Genomic DNA, 22,294 nt, shown 5'->3' with positions numbered 1-22,294 from the left:
TGAGCTAGAAATCAGGGGTAAGTGTATTGGGGATGTATCAGGCATGCGTTTATTATGCAAGACCCTGGGTTCAGTCCCCAGCAAGGTCCCCTCCAAGTGCTTGGCTAGTGTGAAAATTATTAAAAACAAATTTCGTAATAAGAGAATGCGCTGTTGTGACAATTGACACCCCAAGTTGTTGGTCACTGGTGGGCCTTGAATTGTGGGTGCTGACCCGTGCTTCTGAGACCCGTGCTGAGACAGGCTAGGCAAGGGGGACGGCGGCCCGGGCCGCGCCTGCGCTGTGCGATGTACGCGGCTCCACGCCTGCGCCGCGAGCGCACTGCGCCTGCGCCTGTCCTCCCGCCTTTCGGCGCATGACCTTGCGGTGCTCGACGCCGCGCAGATCCTCGCGTCGCAGAGGCCTGAGGGATGCTGAGGCAGGCGGCCTCCTCAGCCTCGAGCTCCCCACGCGGGACCCCGCGCGGACATCTCTCGGCCCCGGCCTCCGCGTCCCGGCCCAGCACGGAAGGCGCCGCGGCCGACAGGAGCAGCAGCAGCAGCAGCAGCAGCAGCCCGTGCGGCCCGCGCCAGGCAAGGCTGCCACGGCGGGCCGGGGTCGGGGTACCACGGCGGGCCGGGGGCCCGGGTGCCACGGCGGGCCGGGGACCGGGGTGCCACGGCAGGCCGGAGGCTGGGGTATCTCGGCAGGCCGGGCCTCGGGTACCACGGCGGGCCGGGCCTCGGGTATCACGGCGGGCCGGGGGCCGGGGTGCCACGGCGGGCCGGGGGCCGGGGTGCCACGGCGGACCGGGGGCCGGGTGCCACGGCGGACCGGGCTTCGAGTGCCACGGCGGGCCGGGGGCTGGGGTACCACGGCGGGCGGGGGCTGGGGTACCACGGCGGCCCGGGCCTCGGGTACCACGGCGGGCCGGGGGCGGGGTGCACGGCGGGCCGGGGGCTGGGGTGCCACGGCGGGCCGGGCCTCGGGTACCACGGCGGGCCGGGGCTCGGGTGCCACGGCGGGCCCGGGCCTCGGGTGCCACGGCGGGCCAGGGCCTCGGGTGCCACGGCGGGCCGGGGGCTCGGTGCACGGCGGGCGGGGGCTCGGGTGCCACGGCGGCCGGGGGCCGGGGTGCACGGCGGGCCAGGGCCTCGGGTGCCACGGCGGGCCGGGCCTCGGGTGCCACGGCCAGGCCAGGCTCCCACGGCAGGCCGGGGAGTTTGACAGTCACTACAAGTCTTCGCTAACGGGTGCAGGGGCCGGTGCTTCGTGCCTTTGACCTCAACACTGGCGATCACGGTCCCAGGCTAGCCTGGGCTCCACAATGAGCTGGTCTCACAATTGCAGACCAAACAAAGCACGGCGGCTGTAAGACGCTGAAAGGAAGTGTGGCTTAGCGCTGCCTCCTCTTGTTTGCTCAAGGCAGGCTCTCGATGGCCCAGGCTTCACTTACATTCACTGGTAGAAAAACCTGCCCCGAAGTTCTTCAGCAATCCCCCTGCCTTAGCCTCTTGAGTGCTGTATTATACCATGAACCACCATGCCTGACCTTCAATTTCCTCAAAAATGTTTTTCACCTTTTTTCCCCAAGCCCCTCTGAGTATGTGAGTGGGTCGGCATGCAAGGCTCAGGGGTGGAGGTCAAAGGACAACATTCTGGAGACAGCTCTCTACCTCCACCAAGTGGGCCCTGGGAGTCAGGCTTGGTGGGGAAGGCCTCCACCCGTCCGGTCATCTCGCTGGTCCCCTACTTCTTAAAGTATATGGCGAATGGGAGATTGTGCGTACGTTTTCTAATGAGCGCCGAGCTTTGGCTGACGGGTTTTAGTCGTTAAGTTCTAAAATGGGATGATAATAGGTTAAAGTGAACATCTCATCTAATTCAGATGCTCAACTGTTAAAGTTGGTCCTTCTGGGGCTGGAGAGATGGCTCATCGGTTAAGGGCACTAGTTGCTCTTTCAGAGGTCCAGTGTTCAATTCCCAGCATGCACAGGGGCTCACATCTGTCTGTAACTTTGATGCCGGACGATCTGATGTCCTCTTCTGGCGTCTGTGGTGCACAGGCATACATTTAAAGGGGTGAAAGGTCCTCTAGGGTGAGTTCAACTCGTATGGAGGATAAAGAGAGGATTGGTTGGCTGATTTTGTGAGTGAAGAAGTACTTGTTGAAGTCTTCTATGTTTAATATTAGGTTAAAAGTGGTTAAGAGAAACAAGCTTAAGAATTACAGAGACATGATTCCATAAATCATGATGATAAACTATCTGACAATTCTGAAGTGGGAATCTGGAACAGAACTGAGCCACAAGACACGGTTATTTATTTTGATGTGTCTGTGGTGTGTGTGTGTGTGTGTGTGTGTGTGTGTGTGTGTGTGTGTGCATGCATGTTCAAATGTGTGGGGGCTTTTGTGTGTGAGCATATGTGTGAGCATAAAAGGCCCAGGTTGATATTAGGAGTCTTTCTTTGTTACTTTCCACCTTACTCACTGAGGCAGGGTCTCTCAGTTGATCCCAGAGTTTATCAATATGGCCAGTCTAGCTAGCCAGGTTGCTCCTTGAACCCCATCTTGGTCCTCCAGGAACTTGAATCACGATGGGTTACATTGCCATCTGGCATTTGTGTGTATCCTGGGAGTCAGAACTCTGGTACCCCCACTTGCACCTTATCCTCTGAGCCTTCTTCCCAGCCCCCAAAACATTTTTTTTTTAAAAAAAGATAGTGATTTAGCTGAATATGGTGGGGCATGCCTGTAATCTTTCTGTTTTCTATTTAAGAGGCTAAGGCATGAGCATTTTGAGGCCAGCCTGGGCTGCAGATTAAGACCGTGTAAAAAGAGGAAAACTATTTGACATATTTATAGATTTTCAAGAGTTAAGTAAAGTAGATGAATAAAAGTTCAAAATAGTTGGTAATAAAGAAAGTGAACACTGGTAGAGAGACAATGTGTTCACCCTTTGACATTTAGAAATTCTTGGAAGACATAAAAGTTTATGTCCAAGAAGTTGCAGACATTTCTTTATTTTTACTTTATAGAGTTATCTACTTTTTATGTGTATGAGTTCTCTGTGTGTAGCCCAGGAGCCTGGTCTCAAACTCCCTATGTAGCTCAGTTCAGGCCCTTGAAGTTGTGATCCTCCTCCTCAGTCCCTCAGCACTGATATGAGAGACATGAGCACTACACCTGGCTGGTGCATGATCTTGAATATTTTTTATGAGTGTGTATGTTTCCTATCAGATGGAGCCATCAGGAACCCTCTTCCATTGCTTTCTATCTTATCCCTTTGAGGCAGACTCTCCTTGAACCTGGAAGTCGACTTCATCAGCTAGGCTGGTGGAGGGCAAGCCTTGTGCCTAGACTGTTGGATTGTAACCAGCTGGGATCTGAAGTCAAGTCCTCATGGCTGCACACAAGTGTTCTTAACTCCTGAGCTGTACCACTAGCCTCTAACTTTAGAAATTTTCTTTGAGATAGGGTCTCTGTATATAACCCTGTCTGTCCTGGAACTGGCTATGTAGACCAGGCCTGCCTCAAACTCACAGAGTTTATTTTGTTTTTGTTGCTGTTTTGAGGCTTCTTTTGTTGTTGTTGTTTTTTTAAGACAGGGTTTATTCTGTATCCCTGGCTGTCCTGGAACTCAGAGATCTGCCTGCCTCTGCCTCCCAAGTGCTGGGATTAAAGACATGCACCCCCACCCCTATCCCATTCCACCCCCAGCTACATCACCTGAAATCATTTATTTATTTATTTATTTATTTATTTATTTTTAAGATTTATTTATTATGTAGACAGTGTTCTGCTTGCATGTATCCCTTCAGGCCAGAAGAGGGAGCCAGATCTCATTACAGATGGTTGTGAGCTACCCATGTGGTTGCTGGGAATGAGATGCCCAGAGTAAATAAATGTTGATTCAGTGAGTGAACTCTGTAGGCCGACAGTCAAGAGGAAGGCAGAGAAGGGGACTTGGTACAGGAAACTGCAGGCAGTGTGAGGAGGACAAAGACACGTGGCCTAGAAGTCAGGGGTGGGAGAGCCCTGTGTTTTCATTTGCTTGTTTGTTTCTTTGGAGCTTCTGTGTTACCAGACACTGTGCTGGGCTATTTATGTACACTGTGTGAAATGTTATGACATGGCTCTAAAGTAGGTAACATGTTGGTAAGCAACTGTCTGAAAAAGTACTGAAGCCAAGTGAACCTGAAGCCGACTGTCTAACACAGTTTGCACAGGAAGAGACTTTCAGATGAGGAGGTTAATGAGGGAAAAGACACTTAATTATAGTGTAAACTACACCTGCTGGCTGAAAGGAAACCTGATTTTAGCAAGAGTAGTCTCAGTGAACTTGTAGAGGCAAGAGCCATATCAGAATATCCCCTTAATCAATGAATTTATTTTTTGAAGCAAAATCCCATGTGTCTCAGGCTGGTCTCAGCTCACTCTGTAGGTGAGGATAACCTTGAACTTCTGAACCACTTTCCTCCACCTCTCAAGTGCTGAGAGTACAGGTATGCATTACCACATATGGTATGTGTGCTGGGGGTGAAACCCAGGACCTCATGCACACCAGGCAAGCACTCTGTCCACTGAGCTACACCCCCAGCACTGTGTCAGCACCATGTGTTAGTACATGATTATCAAGCCAGGTGTGGTGGGTAGCACATGCCTACAATTCCAGCAATCAGGAGGCGGAGGCAGGAGGACCATAAGTTGGTGGCAACTCTAGGCTATAGAGTGAATTCAGCTGCAGCCTGAGATACATAGTGAGATTTGCTTAAGAACAACAAACAAACAAAAATTGTCAAAAGAGACGTAGAAGTAGAAGGAGGCTGGCCCGGAAGAGGAAGGGTCGGTAAGAGTAGCAGGGGCACAAGAGAGGATAATAATGGAGGTTGGAAATGATCAAAATACAATACATACGTGTATGAAAATATTAGGGAACCTACTATTATGATAATACAAACTAATAAAGCCATGAGCACAATTGTCAATAATTATTATGATTTTTAAATTATCAGATTAAATTTACAGAAAGTAGATATGATGTCAGTTTTAGGATTAATACATAATTCCTTAATGCTTATCATTAAGAATTATTCATAATTTTTCAAATTTAGGTTCATCATTTGGAAACAAAAGATCTTATGCAAAACACACAGTTGCATCCAGTTTTCCTATTGGTACAACAAGCTCATCTTCTGCACGAGATGCCAATTATCCACAAATATATAGAACTCCGTTATCTGCTGGAAATCCCCAGAGATCAGGCTATAAAAGTTGGACACCTCAAGTAGGATATTCAGGTAAAATTGGTGAAAGAGTAACCCTGATGTTCCTTTGAAAATTTTAAAGTTTTGTAAATTATAAATTGGGTGGTTAGCTCATTTGCACTTCTTCCATCACTGATATGGAGAACTGGAAGATACATCTATCATTGACCCATGTGCAACTCAGGGTAGGCTGACATGGCTACGTGCTTCCTATTGTTGGTTAATATGTGTAACCTTGCATTATCTGAACTTATTTTGACAAAAGGGAAAAAAATCTCTTTCATGTGATATTTAAGTGAAAACTTTGATCCTAATAGTACTCTTGAGTGTTTTTTCTAATACGGAAATTTTAATTTTTATTTAAATGTACTCAGTTTTGTTGAGGGATCAGTGAGTGGATGTTTGGTGTGCACCAATTCTCTAAGGCATATATAAGACTACGTCTTGGCTACAGGGTGCGTAAATGTTGCCTGATTCTTCCTGGGAAGATAAGAACAAGCATCTGTCCACCCTAGATAAGGCATCAAAAGCAGACCAAAGAAAAGATCCACCCAACTCTAGCTTGAGATCTCACTCACTGAGATTTTGGGGGTAGGAAAATGGGTGACTCAGAACAGCGACAGTTCCCCCGGGCATGGGTTCCTAGAGCTTCCTGCCCCACCTAAAGGTAGCTGTCCTAGTCTCCTCCTGAAGAAAGTGTTCCTGCTTATACTACCTAAGAAGAAATGGAGCCTCCAGGAAGGAATGCTTCATTCAGAAAGAATAGCTATGTAACATATGTTTATGGTGGTAGTTACATCTACATATGTGCATACATTTTAAGATGCTACATTATTTTTGAAGCACATAATGATACATAACGGCATTTCAGTGGAGACATACTGCATATACGATGGTAGCCCCATCATGATTATAATAGAGGTGACAATTCATATTGCCCAGTGTTGTCATTACACCTTTAAAAATGTTTAGATAGCAAACACCTACCTTTAGTACTCAGTCACCATTTCAATAGCACCACCTGCTGGGGGCCAAGTGTAGATGGAAATTTCTTCGGTCCTGCCTTACTCAGCAGTCTGGATGAATCTCTCCCACCAGCAGTCCCACAGAAGCTTATAAAATAATTACTCAGAGGCTTATATTAATTACAAACTGTGTGGCCTATAGCTTTAGCTTCTTGCTAGCTAGCTCTTTCATCTTAAATTAACCTATTTCTATAAATCTGTATGTTGCCACATGGCCCTGACATTACCTGTCTGAGGGCATCTTGTTGCTCCTTTGGCTGCAGATTTGCATCTCTCCGGACTCCACTCATCTCTCTGTATCTCTGCTTGGATTTCCCACCTGGCTGTAAACTTTCTTGCCATAGGTCAAAACAGCTTTACTTTTTATCCAATGGGAGCCACACATATTCACAGCATACAGAAAGACATCCTATAACATTTCTCCTTTTCTATCTAATCAAAAAGGAAGGTTTTGTGCAGTGGTGGCACACGCCTTTAATCCCAGCACTCAGGAGGAAGAGATAGGCGGATCTCTGTGAGTTCAAGGCCAGCCTTGTCTACAAAGCGAGTTCCAGGAAAGGCGCAAAGCTACACAGAGAAACCCTGTCTCAAAAAACTAAAAAAAAAAAAAAAAAAAAAAGGAAGGTTTTAACTTTAACATAGTAAAATTATATATACCAAAACAGTTATCAAGCAAGAATTACAGTTACAATATCTAGTCTATTTGTACTTGGCAAAATTAAAGAAAATATTCTGTCATCTATCCTATTTTTGTGAGTCTGAAGTTTTATATCTAATTTATCTTTTATCATGACTAAGGAAAACTATATTTAGTCTTTAATTCCATCAAAGACCCCAGAAGGATATAATATCATCTGAGTAAACAGGAAGTGCATTGCAAGCAACTTCCATAATTCTAGAAATGACAAAGACATCAGGCTACCTGGACAGTCATCCAAAGTTCCTCTGTAATGTTAGGGCATCTGTCTTCAGCCTACAGGCCTAGAGTCTCTGGCATAGCTTTCAGTGAAGCAGGAAATTTTAAGGACTGTTCTACTCATTCTGGCAAAGTTCATCAGTTGCTTCTCTCTGTGTCCTGTGGAATGTCTGGTAGTTTCTTCTGTGAAGCAGGAACCTGAAGGACCATCTTTCCTTATAAAGTCCTATGGGTCCTGCATGTCTAGTTTATATAACATATTGTCAAGCAGTCAAGGCAAGAACAGATTTTTGCACAAATGGCTAACTTTTGCTGTAAAGGAAGTAAACTCCATATGGAGTGTCTTCGATGCCCATCTTTCTCTTTAAAGTAAATTAGTGCTGCCAGGGGCAGACATGTCTCATTGTCCAGAAAAGTCTAAGTTTTTAAAACATTTTAAATACCATATTTTGTAGGTCTTTGAAGTATTTGAAGATTACCTACCTAATTGAAATATATCTGTGTATACCTAGAAAACTTAATTAACATGACTATAAGTTTGATTATCATAGATGACTAATTATTAATCTGTACTTCTAAATTATACATTACAATTTTAAATGAGTTGCATAAACATAATAACTTAAACAAGAATGCAAATATATATGCAGATAACAAAATTGACCTTAAATTTGTATTAATAAGCCAAAATCCATACCAGTATATTTTGAGATTAACAGTTTAATCTCAAATTAACAGTTTTTTTGGATTAAAATAGATTCAATAATCTACCTTTTTTTCCATCATTTCTATATCTTATTCTCCTTTCTTATTTTAGAAAGAGATTGACTATGACCAATAACAATTTGTAACCAAACCCCTAAACAAAGACAAACATCCATAATCCATTTTTTTCTGGGTGAGGGGAATGTGGACATAGTCCTCTAGGCTACTTCGTTCAGCTCATGACTGGGGATCATCTCACAGCCAACCACAAGACTTATGGTTTTTATGCTTATTGTACTTTCTTTTAGAAACTACATTATATATGTATCTTATTGATCCATTTTGTGTTCATGTACTGTATTCATTTTGCTGGGTTGTCTACAACAAATACAAGTTGATTGCCTTAAACATTTATTTTCTTATCTGACTCCTCTCTATTTGTCTTACTCTTGGCTATTTTTTTTTTGGTCTCTTCCCACAGTATCTCTGTGCCCTAATGTTCTCACGTTTGTATGCCAATAACCAGCAGCCGCTTCCCAAATAACTGACTTTGGAGACTTAATATAAATTATAAATGCTTGGCCAATAGCTCAGACTTGTTACTAACCAGTTCTTACAACTTAACCCATTTCTATTAATCTGAGTGCTGCCCCAAGGTTTATGGCTTTTTCCACTATCCCATTTTGTGCGTCCAACTCATTCTCTATCTAGCTGGTGACTCCTCTATCTAGCTGGTGACTCCTCTATCTAGCTGGTGACTCCTCTGACTCTGCCCTTCCTCATCCCATCATTCTCAGTTTGGCTTTCCCCCCTAACTTTATCCTGTTTAGCTATTGGCCAGTCACCTTGTTTATTAAACCAATCATAGCAACATATATTTACACAGTGTATAGAAGGATCGTTCCACAACATTTATAGAGTAAGGTGAACAATATGTGTTTTAACCCCAAATTAAAAATTCCCTTAATGACTTTATTCCAGTAAAATTAAAAAATAAACCAATGTATAAGTGTATCCTCTATGTGTAAAAGTAAGGATTGATGTGGGAGCTCAGCCCAGAAGTCAGAAAACTGTAGCCAGACACAAGGATAGCCACCTCGGAGTTTGCAGAACCTCACAAGCCTGCAGACAGCAGTTGGTAGTGTAGGCCTGCAATCTCAGCATTTTTTGAGAGGCAGAGGCAGGAGGATTGCCTCAAGTTGGAGGCCAGTCTGTTCTCCTTAGCAAGTTCTAGGTAGCTGGGGATATACATCCTGTCTCACAATTAAGGCAAAAAATCCTTAATGTGAAGTTAAGTTTTGACATAAAATTTTTTTTGTTTTGTTTTAAGAGACAGGGTTTTTCTGTGTAACAGTCCTGGCTATCCTGGAACTTGATTTGTAGACCAGGCTGGCCTTGAACTCACAGAGATCAGACTAAAGAATATTGGGATTAAAGTTGTGCACTACCACGCCCAGCCTGACACAATACTTTAATAATTTTATTTGTTTGGTAATGGAATTTTTGTTTTGTTTGTTTATTTTTTGTAAATAAATGTTCACTGGGTGGTGGTGGTATGTGGGAGCCCGTTCTGGGGTTCCTCGTGGCTTTACCCAGCAGGTCTGAATAAAGGATGATCAGGACCACGGGCCCGAGTGCAGGTGTCTGAGATGGTCTGCACTTGGCTGTGCTGGGGGAGGAGGTCTTTTGCCCCACCCCTTGGTGTCTCTAGAAAGACCCTGGGCCAGAGAAAGTCGGGGCCCACTGGAATAGGTTCCAGGCCCTCTCGAGGCTATCCTTTATTTTCTATCTGTTTATCTCCGCGATATTCTCCTCAGTAAATCCTTCTATCTAATGTTTCCTGCTGATTGCACTCAAGAAAACTCTGGGGAACTGTGGGGGTGGTGGGTAAACGCCCCACAGAATGGCACCATGAACAGGGACTAAAGAAAAAGAAAAAAAAGGGGGGGACTAAAGAAAAAAAGGGGGAACAAAAAAGGGGGGCTAAAGACAAATGAACAGGGACTAAAGACAAAGTAATAGGGACTAAAGATAAAGGAAAATAATAGTTTTAATACAGAGTTTTTGGTGAAAGTGCTTTCAGCCCTGCCAATGGAAAGGCATGCCGGTGTTATGAAAAAAAAATATATTTTTTTATATATATTTTTGGGAGGCAGGGGTTTTATCCTCGAGAGAAAAGGAAAGCGGACTGGAAGGATGTCTGATGCTGCAGCGAAATTCTCTTCTGTCAAAATTTTCTATCTTCTATCCCTTTCTCAAATTCTATCTGTGAAAAATAAGTAAGGTATAGGATAGTAATATAGTTTAGGAAAAACTTAGAAGTGTAAGATTGTGTAGGAAAAAGTAAGGTAACTAGACAGAACAACTCTTCAATTTTCTCACTTTGGGAGCTATAAACGCAAACTGGGGGAAAAAATCTTTCTTTGGACTTTACAGGTAGTTAAAAACCTCTTCTCTGAGCTTATGGGGAAGAAAAAGTTTCCTATGGAAGCTTTTGACCCGGGGACAGCTGAAATGCTAAGTCCAAGCTGCAGGAGAAAGTAACTTCTCTTTGAGGCAAAAATGGGGGTGTAAAAAGTCAAAGTTTAAAGTTGGGAAGTTTTGGGGAAAGCTGGTCTTTTTCTCTTGGGGGAAAAATCTTTCTCTTAAACTATAAAGCTTTTCTTGGAAAATTTGGGGGAAAATCTCTCTAAAAAGCCTTAATCTTTCTCTCTTAAGAAACTTAAAAACTAAAGCCTTTCAGAACGCTCTCTCAGAAAGACAAAAATTAGAATCACCTGAAGATATTAGTATGGGGACCACCTATGATTAGCTCTAGGGGAAAACAACAAACCTCTTAAGACAGCAAAACCTCTAAGTTCTCTTTCAAGCTTTAACAATCCTCCCTGCAATGCAGGAGGCAAGGACAAGTTTCTAAAAACCTCTTCTAAGCTACGTCTCTTCAAGCTAGTAAAAGACAGTGGGTCAGAGTATCCTGAGGGAAAAGCTTGGGAGAGTGTGGGTAAAGAGCTACAGAGAGCCCAAAAGGGCCGGAAACTTTACCTGAGAAAAGCAAAAAAGCCAAATTTTTCAGTTACAGCCGAGCTGAGGCAACAAGGGTTTTGTTTGAGCGATTCAGAATGAAAAGGTGCTCCTAATCGTCCTAATGAAGCAATGCAAGTTGTTAGCATTGTATCCTGGCTTCTGACCAAAAACCCAGGGGTGACTGGCCAGTGTCTCTGAGTTGGAGTGCATTTCGGGGATACTACGATTCCTGCAGTGGTAAACTTCCTGGAGCACAGAGCTGAGGCAGGAAGGTGCAGGACCCGGGGGAAGATTGCTAATGAACAAAGCTAAAGCCGGTGGGAACGGCACAGTTGCACGCTTTCCTACAAGTCCCGGGTTGATAGGTCCACAGCTGCAAAAGGAAAGCTTTTTCTCAGATTTCTTATTAGAGAAAGGACCTTTCTGGGAAAACAGTAAAGCTGAACTGTGTCTGAAGCAGTCGTGCTGCTGAGTCAGAACGCTGTCTGGGGAAAGAGCCCAGCCAGGGCAGAACAGAACTATCCTGGAGTAAAGCTTTCTTTTCTGTCAGAGAAAGCACCTCTTTGAGAAAAGCTTTGTTTCAACTGACTCCCTGAGATGAGGGAGTGTAGCCCTGAGGGGTGATTGCCTCTGGCATAAGCTCTGTCCTTGAGCACCCAGACAAACCTAACCCACTGGGGGACTGGGCCAGGTGAAGGCCTGATGAGGCAAAACACCTGTCCAATGGGAGTTTAGAAATGGCAAAAACCTCCCTTGTTAGATTTTCAGTCTGTACGCAAACCACACAGACCCCGAAAACGAACGGACTAAAGCCCCTACCTTCAGTAGCAGGGAAAGCCGCCACTGTAATGTCGGAAACTGTTTCTGGGGTAGAGGGCTAAACTGAGACCAAACTGGATACTGTCAGGGAGAAAGACTCTGAAGAAACAGAGGGGATAGACTTCTCCCCAGAAAATGCATGACCTGACAAAGCTGCTAGAGTTTGAGGCAGATTGGGGGGGGGAGCCCCTACCTCCAAAGGCAGCTAGCAGAGGAACAGAGCCGCAGACAGATACCTGAAGCTCTGCATCTGGGGGGGAACGAACAAGCAAAATGAGATAAATCAATGGGAGAAAATCTCTCTGAAGGAGCTATGGAAAAGCTGTTGTACATGATCTTGTTTTTCACTGACTGGCTAAGGCAAACACAAGCCCCGAGGAAAGTTGCTATCAGAAATGCCAGCCTCAATGCCGGCTAATGAGGCAGGTGCGGTTCTGATCCAGGGCCAGTGTCAAATGAAGGAGAGAGACCTATTAAAGCCAGCTGAGAGACCAGAAACCTCCCAATGTGCCATAGCTGAAAATGTAAAGTGCTTGTTCAAATCTCCCATTGCAAAAGCAAAAAACTTTGTTCAAACCTCCCAGGCAAGAATTTGTAAGCAAGTCTGGTAAAAGAGAACCAGTTGACTCTCAGACCCAAAAAGAACTATGGGAAATGACTGATATAAGGGAAATGATATAAAGGACTGATATTATTAGGGACTGATATTATTAGGGACTATGATATGAGGGAAATGCATTCTGGGTAAGGTAGTTTTTCTGCTAAAGATGGCGACATTGCCCTGAAACACTTTTGTCAGCTCGAAAATACGTTCATGGTAAACTTAAAATACAGCCTTTAAAAGAAGAAGGAAAGTCGTCTAAGTTTAAGTATCAGTTCCAATGAAAAATTGAAAGGATACGGAACTAGGTGTTTCGCGGTTTGGAGGTTGGTAAAATGCCTTATTTACCCTAGTAGCTGTGCAAAGTTCTTCCGGTAGTTGGATGACAAAAGCTGTTGGATGATAAGAGCAAACAAGCCACTTTAAAATCCTTAAAACAAGGGAAAGCAGTTTATACACTGAACGTTGTCTTAGATATGAAGAAACTTATGTTGAAATTAAAAAAGTTCTTTGCCTTTTGAACAAACTGCCTGCAATGAGTAATTCTTTTGCAAATCTAATAAGGAGACAAGGAAACAGGCATTCAAAAAAGAAATGACTGCTTTATAGATGGGAAACAAACTTCAGAAAATCTAGCTGTCTTACAAAAGAGTTGCTTTACCTGAAAGTTCCTTATAAGAAATCAATGCTAAATATCACAACTGCTAATCACATCCGGAGTTAAAGCTAATGAAGTGAAAATACTAAATCCTGAAACTCAAGTGAAATGGAAAGATCCCTGCTCGGCATTATGGAAGGTTCCCCGATCCTGTTTTAATATGGGGTCGAGGACATGTTTGTGTTTTTTCACAAGAGGAGAATGAAGCTCGGTGGTTACCGGAGCGTTTGGTAAGGAGCGTGGAACTAAGGAAGGTCAGCTCCAATGAGGTTCCTATAAAGGAACCAGAATGAAAGTGGCCCGATTAGTGTTTCTGAGGTTTTGTCACTGGTTAATGCAAACAGTGAGGAAATAAGAGTTCAGAGCTGTGCCGCTTTTGGCTTTACTAGCTCCTTTAGAAAAACACCTTATATCACCTAATAGCTGTGCAGTATTGGCGAAGAGCTTTACAGAAGCTAAATACGGTAATTTCACCCTCAGCGTGAAGTGAAGTTTTTCCGTAGAACAAACCAAAAGTGTTGCTGTAATAGAAACGTTTGTCTGAATTGAGGCATTTAGGGGAGCTATTAAGAATTTGGGTTAAGGGACAGACTCTAGTTAAAAACTGTCTACTGCTGACAGTACATCTCTGCCGGTCCGGAACGGCTGAGAGAACTTGGCAACTTTGGGGTGTGGCTTTGTCCGGAGAATGTTACAGCCCCCTAGCAACAAGTATCACAACTCTATAATGACAACACTTACTAAATCCCAGTGCTTTATAACAAAGCTGACTATAAACTCTAAACTTTAGAAATGATGTACATACTTCCTGTCTAGTTAAGAGAATCTTTCTAATAGAGATGGTGATAATAATTAAGAGGAAGAAGTAGAAAGACGAAAATAGGATATGTGAGTTTGTAAAAATTCTGTCGTTAGATCTGTGTTAAGAAATCTTTAGGTGTTTGCTAAGTTAGATATATGCTAATGGTAGCCTATATAAGTTTGTAAAATAGATCTATAGAGTTCCTTTAAGAATATAAGCTTGTAAGAAGTATCTAAGGTAGTCTTAAGACATGTAGTAATAAGCTTGTAAGATGCTAGTTGTAAATGTAAGTTTAAATAAGAAATAAGATGGAATGAATATAAGTATATAAGAATTAATAAGAAATATATTTGCTAAAGTAGTTCTATAGTTTCCTTAAAGTATAAATAAGTAGATGTTAATATGTTGTATGTGAGTTTGTAAAAACGTGTAAATGTTGAATATGAGTCTAAATGCTTTGCAAGGCAAAAAATGTTATATGTGAGTTTGTGAAAAAGTGTAAATGTTAAGTGTGAGTCTATTAATGTATATGGTGAAAACACCTGAGACACAGGAGATAGCGTCCTAGTAGACTGCAAAGTAGGCAGTCTGAATGGTTTCAAAAGCTCCAGAAGCCGCTAAGAAGCTAAGAATGGCGGACGCCAGAACCAGCACAAGGCATCCGCAGCTGAGATCCGTGGAATATCAATGCAGCACAGAAAAACCTGAGCTAACAGCAAAAATGGTGCAGTTTAAAATATTACTATAACTAAAAAAGGTCTGTGAGAACACAAGTTGCAGAGACGCTTGTTTGAACAAAAATTATTAACTGCAAAAAGTTTTGGTTGAAAAAACGTCTCTTCATATTTGGAAGTGAAAGCCTGATACCAGAATTTTTCTTGTTTGAACTTTTTGAACTTAAAAATGAGATAAAATTACAAAAAAAAATTTTGTTATGGATTTCTCATATTTGGAAGGCTAGTACCAGAATTTATCATTTGAATTTTAAGACTTAAGTGAAATAAACAATAGAGATTTCATTGCAATGGGACAGTTTTGAGTAATGACCTAGGAACAGTTTTCTGGAATTAGGTTAAAAATGGAACTGTTTAAATGAAGAAATGTATTTCTACTTAGAATCAAGATGCAATTTTGTGTATACATATATGCTTTATTAACTGGTGATTCATGAATTGTTTTGTGGAACTGTTTATGTAAAAATGGAATTACTTATGGAACTGGTTTTGTGTTACAAATGGAACTGTTTAAACAGAAAAGTTTGGGTTTTCTAACTAGGCTTGAGATTTTGCTTAAAATTATAAAGAAAAGCGAGAGTTAATATTCCCTAGTCTGTTTAATTTAAATTGTTGTTTGAGTGGATTAATGTCATGTTTTGTTAGTAAGAAATGCAAATGGGGTATACTAAGAGACTACTTTTAAAGTGTGTAAAGAGTTTTATTAAACTGCTTTTGGATGTTTTACTAAAAGTTTTCAAAGTGTTAATGGTTAGATTGAAAATATTGCTTTTCAATATGGGTTTGTAGGAATTGTATAAGTTTGGGTTCTTCTAACTAGGTTTGAGTTTTTGTTTAAAAAATTATAAAGAAAAGGAGGAGTTATGAGATTGAATTATGTTCGCAGAAACCTATTGATATTAATACACCCTGGTTTTATGGAGTTAAGGGAATGTTTAAGTTTGATGTGAATACATCGAAGTTTTTCCTATGTTCTGTTAACAAGAAAATTCAAATGACTGAATTAAAGTTGTAAGACGGAGAAAATTGTTAACTATATATAGCACCATATATGCTAATTCAAATGGTTCTGTTAAGAGTTTGCTTTGAGTTGTAAGATTGAGAGAATTGTTACTATGTATAGCAATATTTATGTTAACCTGTTAATGGTAATGATGAAGCTAAGGGATTCTTTAAGTTTGTAGTCACCTTAAGAGTTTTTTGTTTAGAAAGGGCTTGAGGCAGCTAAGACTGCTGTGGTCACCTTGGACCTAATTCAAGAGAGAAATGCCATCTATATCATCCTCTACTCCCATACTGGGAGGTGTAACAGCTATGGAGATTGCTGTAAGCCATTAATAGTTATTTTTTTTATATATTAAGAAGGGGGGACCTGTGGGAGCCCGTTTTGGGGTTCCTCGTGGCTTTACCCAGCAGGTCTGAATAGAGGATGATCAGGACCACGGGCCCGAGTGCAGGTGTCTGAGATGGTCTGCACTTGGCTGTGCTGGGGGAGGAGGTCTTTTGCTCCACCCCTTGGCATCTCTATAAAGACCCTGGGCCAGAGAAAGTCGGGGCCCACTGGAATAGGTTCCAGGCCCTCTCGAGGCTATCCTTTATTTTCTATCTGTTTATCTCCGCGATATTCTCCTCAATAAATTCTTCTATCTAGTGTTTCCTGCTGATTGCACTCAAGAAAACTCTGGGGAACTGTGGGGGTGGTGGGTAAACGCCCCACAGTGGTACACACCTTTAATTCCAGCATGTGGGAGGCAGAGGCAGGTGAATCTCTCCAGTACAGCCTGGGCTACACAGAGAAACTCTGTCTTGAAAAACTAAAACAAAGAAGCAAACAAAGGTTCCTCTTTTGAATGTATTAACTAGATTTGGTACCTGTACAAGACCTGTACAAGGTCAAGGCCACAGACCAGTCACCATTCCTGCAGGCAGCACTAGTACTCAGTAGGAAAAAAAGATGGAAGGAGACATGTTGGAGTGGGAGTGTTCATGGACTGAGAGAAGAGCAGGGTTGATAGTGGGTGTGATCAATGATCAATATACATTGTGTTTCATGTATGAAATTATCAAAGAATAAATAAAAGATGTAAAAATGATAGACTTAGGGCTTTGAGGCCTTATATGAAGTAATTATAAACAACTACTAACATTTATGTGTGTTCTTGATTTGCAAACTGTCACCAGCCACATCTTCTGCAGTGTCTGCACACGCCCCGTCCGTCATTGTTGCCGTGGTGGAAGGAAGAGGGCTGGCCAGGGGTGAGATAGGAATGGCAAGCATTGATTTAAAAAGCCCACAGATTGTATTGTCACAGTTTGCAGACAACACAACATATGCAAAGGTAAGTTCTTTTACAACTCAGAAATTTGAAGTGATTATAGGTGCACAAAAGAAAAAAAAAGTACATTAATTTAAAAAATATGTATTGAAAATAAATATTTGATAAACTCAGATTAATTTTGAGTTTAGACTGGTAAAACCAGTGAGTGAAATATGGCCTATTGTGGGAGCCCGTTCTCGGGTTCCTCATGGCTTTACCCAGCAGGTCCGAATAGAGGATGATCAGGACCACGGGCCTGAGTGCAGGTGTCTGAGATGGCCTGCACTTGGCTGTGCTGGGGGAGGAGGTCTTTTGCTCCACCCCTTGGCGTCTCTATAAAAACCCTGGACCAGAGACAGTCCGGGCCTGTTGGAATAGGTTCCAGGCCCTCTCGAGGCTATCCTTTATTTTCTATCTGTTTATCTCCACAAGATTCTCCGCTATAAATCCTTCTATCTAATGTTTCCTGCTGATTGCACTCAAGAAAACTCTGGGAAGCTGTGGGGGTGGTGGGTAAACGCCCCACAGCCTATGTTTCTGATATTTTTTGTATTTAGGTAGAGATGTTTAATACATCAGCATTTGAAGTACATTTTAACTGAAACATTGAATTAGAACTTGGATTTTTATCTGCACACCTTAGTAATTTACTTCTTAGAATAATATATAACTACTTTGGAAGCTGTTCTTTGTTTACATTTACAAAATAATTATTTTAACAATTTCAGGTGATCACTAAACTCAAAGTTTTATCACCTTTGGAAATAATAATGTCAAATACTGCTTGTGTTGTGGGAAATTCAACCAAATTGTTTACTCTGGTCACAGAAAATTTCAAGGTAAGAGATTTTCATTCTGGTAACATTCAAAATGTAATTATTTAGAATCCATTTCATATTATAAAAAGCAATTATTTGACTAGCTATATATTTAAGGTCCTAAGGTAGTCAATTCATACAAATTATAGTCTAATATATTACTAAAAATCATAAAAGCTATTGAGAATACCCTTGATTTGGCACTTGTGTTCTTCTTTAAGCAAAACAGAAAAATGTATCGGGTAGTTAAGAGGTGTTCTAGTTTGATGTCTGCAACTGTGGTGTAACACTGACCAAAAAACTGCCTAGGAGAGGGAGCTAAAAGCTACTTCAGTTTACAGTTGCAAGGTAGAGGCCAGGTGTGGTGGCAGAGGCAGGTGGATCTCTGCTGGTTCTAGGCCAGCCTGGTCTACACAGTGTTCCATGACATCTAGGGCTATGTAGAGGGCCCTGTCTCAAAAACAAGCAAACAAACAAAATTTTGAAAAAATTGTAGGGAACAGTCCATTCTCACTGGGACATAAAGGCAGGAGCTTCAGCAGCTAATGGTTATATACTAACAAAATCCTGAATGGAGTAAAGGAGCAAGCCACGAAAATATTTCAGAAAGAAGTATTACAAGAGAGAAAAATCAATGTGTTATTGTTCCTATTATAACCCACTGACCATACAGAGAGCTTCTTAAGTCAGAATCAGTATGAAGTGGAGGGAGCATAAATCTCAGAATGCAAGAAGTCTAGCTCTAAACTGGATGATATGTGAGCAGTGACTTGACTTTTCAGAATTTTACTTACAGAAAATTGGGATAAAAAGACTTGTGTTGTAGAGTTGTTGTGAAGATTAAATGATACTTAGAAAAGTCGCAGCATGTGTGTTCCTGCCTGCTGAAGTTTCCTGTAGCCTTAACAGAATATACTCCAGAGTCCATTGGTCCATTCTTTCTTGTACATTACTTTCTGGGGGAGAGGAGCTTCTTTGAGCTAGGATCTCATGTACTACTGTAGGCTGGCCTTGAACTTGCTGTGTAGTTAAGGCTGACTTTGAACTCTTGATTCTCTGCCCTCACCTCAGTGCTGGGATCGTCTGGCTTTATCCTTTTTTTTTTTTTTTTTTTCCCAAAGTAGGTAAACTCTTAGTTCACAACTTTATTTTCACTTTCCTCTCTGTTTCATTAAATAAAGAGAGGCACTATCACTGGACATGGTACCCAGGCCACCCTCATGTTATACCTAGCCAGTTAATGCACCATGAGGAAGGAAAGAGACAACACTTATGGGTTCCAAAGACTTTAATAAATCACCATATGAATGGGTAATCGGGCAGGGCTACAAGACAGAGACCCAAGAGCATTGTTTCTCCTGACAGCCCTGAGCAGTGGCAGAAATGGGGTTATAAGCACAAAATCACAAACATTTGTTGCCAAGTTACAGTTAATGATTTCCACCAGTCAGGATTTAGAGATTAGGTGCTTCCTTGGGTGTTCCCTCATTGTCAACCAATCTATAATGCAAGCCTTTCAATCCAACCAACCAGATTCATTTGTTCTTTGTTAGAAATACTATTTTTAGAGAACTAAAGATGCATAATGACTATTTCTATGGTTTAGGGAGGAGGTTGACTCAGCCATTGGAAAGTTCTCAGCTCCCCTGGGGCTTGGGAACCTGAGCTTTATTTCACCTTACAGGTAAAATGGAGTATGAAGTCAAAATGGTAGTTCTTAGGTCAAGCTGCTTTTGGCTGCTCCCTTCAGACTGAACAAGGACATCTAGTCTCAAGAAACAAAAATAAACAAACAATAAGATACCCAGGAGCTACTATCTCACTTTTGAATAATTTTCCCCATGTAGGTTTGATGGTGGAATTGACGTATTTCTATCATTGCACCACTTAGATCTAAGGGTGTGCCTTTTCTTAGTTATTTTAACTTACAGAGGACCTGAAAAACCTGTGTGATGTTTCTGTGGAATACAAGTCCTAGGTGCCAGAGATTCTCATGCTTGTTGTTTTATTATTGTCCTTAATATATTCGGTTAAGTTCATGAAAGTAATTTCTAATTGAGAATTACATGTTGTTCTGTCATTCACAGAAAGATGGACAGCCATTTTCTTTTTCTCTTCTTTCTTTCTTCTGTTCTTTCTCCCTCCACCCCCCCCTTTTCATAATAGCATCTCACTATATAGTTCTAACTGTCCTAGAATTCACTCTGTAGACCAGGCTGGCCTCCACCTCATGGAGATCCACCTGCCTCTGCCTCCCAAGTACTGGGATTAAAGGCGGGTGCCACTACTCCCGGATTCTATTTTCATTTTATATATTAGAAAAATTTACTTAAATATTGGAAACAATAAAAGTAACTTTCTACAATATTTAAGATACCTACTTATATACTACAAAGTGTTTAAGAAATCAGAGTTACTTTTGTGGAAGTTTTTTTGTTTTTAAGACAAGATGTTACTTTACTTTGAACTCATGAAAATACTCCTGCCTTAGCTTCTCCAGTTTTGGAATTATAGATATGATCCACTAGCTTTAGGTAAGAGATCAATATTGAACAACAGCATGACATTTAATGATTTATTTGAAAATTAAAATCTCTTTTCAGAACGTTAATTTCACTACAGTCCAAAGGAAATACTTCAATGAAACAAAGGGCTTAGAGTACATTGAACAGTTATGCACAGCTGAGTTCAGCTCCGTCCTCATGGAAGTTCAGTCCAGGTGGGTTACAGCAGCTCTCTGAGTGCTGGTTCCTCACAGGGGAGATCTCTTCTCTGTCCTGTTCTGGCTGTATTACTATCTACCATCTAGAAGAGGACCTGACCCACAATACACATCCAATTATTACTGAAATAAACTTTTCTACAAGCTATATATTTACGATTTAATTTAGATTTTCTCCAAATGAATTGTCATTTATTGCTCTGATAGTAGCTGCTCATTTACCTCATAGTGAAAATCTTGATTAGCTACAGGATACTAGAAATTTGAGTCCCAGAAGAGAAACATAGTTAGCCAGGCATGGTGGCCCATGTGATCTTAGCACTCTAGGGAGCTGAGTCAGGAGGATTGCTGCAAGTTCAAGGCCAGTTAGAGCTATCTGGTAAGTTCCTGGCTAGTCAGCCCTACAAAGTGAGACTGTCTTAAGAAACAAACTACACTCGGGAGGCAGAGGCAGGCGGATCTCTGTGAGTTCGAGGCCAGCCTCGGCTACCAAGTGAGTTCCAGGAAAGGCGCAAAGCTACACAGAGAAACCCTGTCTCGAAAAACCAAAAAAAAAAAAAAAAAAAAAAAAAAAGAAACAAACTACAGCGAGACAGTGGTGGCACAGGCAGGCAGGGGATCTCCGAGTTCGAGACCAGCCTTGTCTACAGAGTGAGTTCTAGGACAGCCAGGGGAACATAGAGAAACCCTGTCTTGGAGAAAAAAAAAAAAAAGCAAGAAAGAAAAGAAACAAACTACTATTATTCTCCCTCCCTCTCACCCGCCCCCCCCCCCCCATATCTCATTGTGTGCCCCTGGCTGGCCTGGAACTTGCTGTGTAGACCACGTTGGCCTCTGCCTGTTGAATGCTGGGTTAAAGACATGCACCGCTCTGCCCAGCTTATTATTCTCTATAATAAGCAGTTTGTTGAAGTATACTATCCTGTAAGTGACAGACTTGAAAAACTGCCTTTTACAGCTGAGTGTGGTGGCTCAAGTCTCAGCACTTGGAAGGGTGATGCTCAGAGGCTGTGGTGGATTCCAGGCAGTCCTAAGCTAGGGAGACCACTTCAAAACAAGCATTGTTTGTCCATTGTCCAGTGTTCAATCAGTTTTATAAGAGTATTTACTTGGTTTCCAAAATTTGCATTCTCAATGTCTTTTTCTTTGGACTTAAGAAATGCTGTCTAAATGTTTTTAATTATCCTGATATCAAGGTGAATTAAATGTCTCTTTCTGTAGCAGCAGCTGTTTATTTACCCTGGTTTTACACTGCTTTACTGTGGTCACTCACAGGTATTACTGCCTTGCAGCTGCTGCAGCCTTGTTAAAATATGTCGAATTCATTCAAAATTCAGTTTATGCACCAAAATCGCTGAAGATTTATTTCCAAGGTAGTGAACAGACAGCTATGATAGATTCATCATCAGCCCAGAACCTTGAGTTGCTCATCAATAACCAGGACTACAGGTAAGGCAATCTGAGTGGTTCTTATAAAATGTCAGCGATTTCTGTGAATGGTTATTTGAAAGTTTTAATTAAGTTATTGGTGGAGAAATAGTAATTAAACATTTTAAATCACTGCCCTATTTTTGCTGAACCCAGATTTTTCACAAAATCAGGTTTTCAAAAGAATTGAGTTAACTAAACAATAAAAAACAACCCTTCAATTGCCAAGATTGGGTGAAGGACCGTAAACAAAGTAGTTAAACAGATGCTCAGTGTGAGCAGAGTTCCCAGGATGACGCTGTGCCTTCCACTGTGACTTCCGCAAGGCTGAATAACTGATTAGGCTGCAGTGGTTGTGGAGAAGCTGGACTATTGCATTCGAGGAGCCTGGTTACAGTTTATCTTGAACTATCCTAAGCCTTTAACAGGCATTCCTTGCCCACCTCTGTATCGTGTGACAAACAGATAAAAACATT

At 41.9% G+C, this 22,294-nt stretch overlaps 1 protein-coding gene across 1 annotated transcript in view; it reads left to right on the top strand.

Annotated features, from left to right (window-relative positions):
• The first annotated feature begins 5,099 nt into the window (after positions 1-5,099).
• Positions 5,100-22,294, top strand: part of Msh4 (mutS homolog 4) — a 69,614-nt gene continuing 52,419 nt past the window's right edge. The window contains exons 1-5 of the mRNA XM_028879178.2: positions 5,100-5,281; positions 16,714-16,871; positions 17,579-17,689; positions 20,272-20,387; positions 21,666-21,839. Coding sequence (XP_028735011.1) covers positions 16,800-16,871; positions 17,579-17,689; positions 20,272-20,387; positions 21,666-21,839 — 473 coding nt within the window. The 5' untranslated portion in view covers positions 5,100-5,281; positions 16,714-16,799. The remainder of the gene's footprint in view (positions 5,282-16,713; positions 16,872-17,578; positions 17,690-20,271; positions 20,388-21,665; positions 21,840-22,294) is intronic.

This window comes from Peromyscus leucopus, chromosome 6 (assembly GCF_004664715.2).
Source record: "Peromyscus leucopus breed LL Stock chromosome 6, UCI_PerLeu_2.1, whole genome shotgun sequence".
NCBI classification, from domain to species: Eukaryota; Metazoa; Chordata; class Mammalia; order Rodentia; family Cricetidae; genus Peromyscus; species Peromyscus leucopus.
This window is presented reverse-complemented; position numbering and strand designations above follow the sequence as displayed.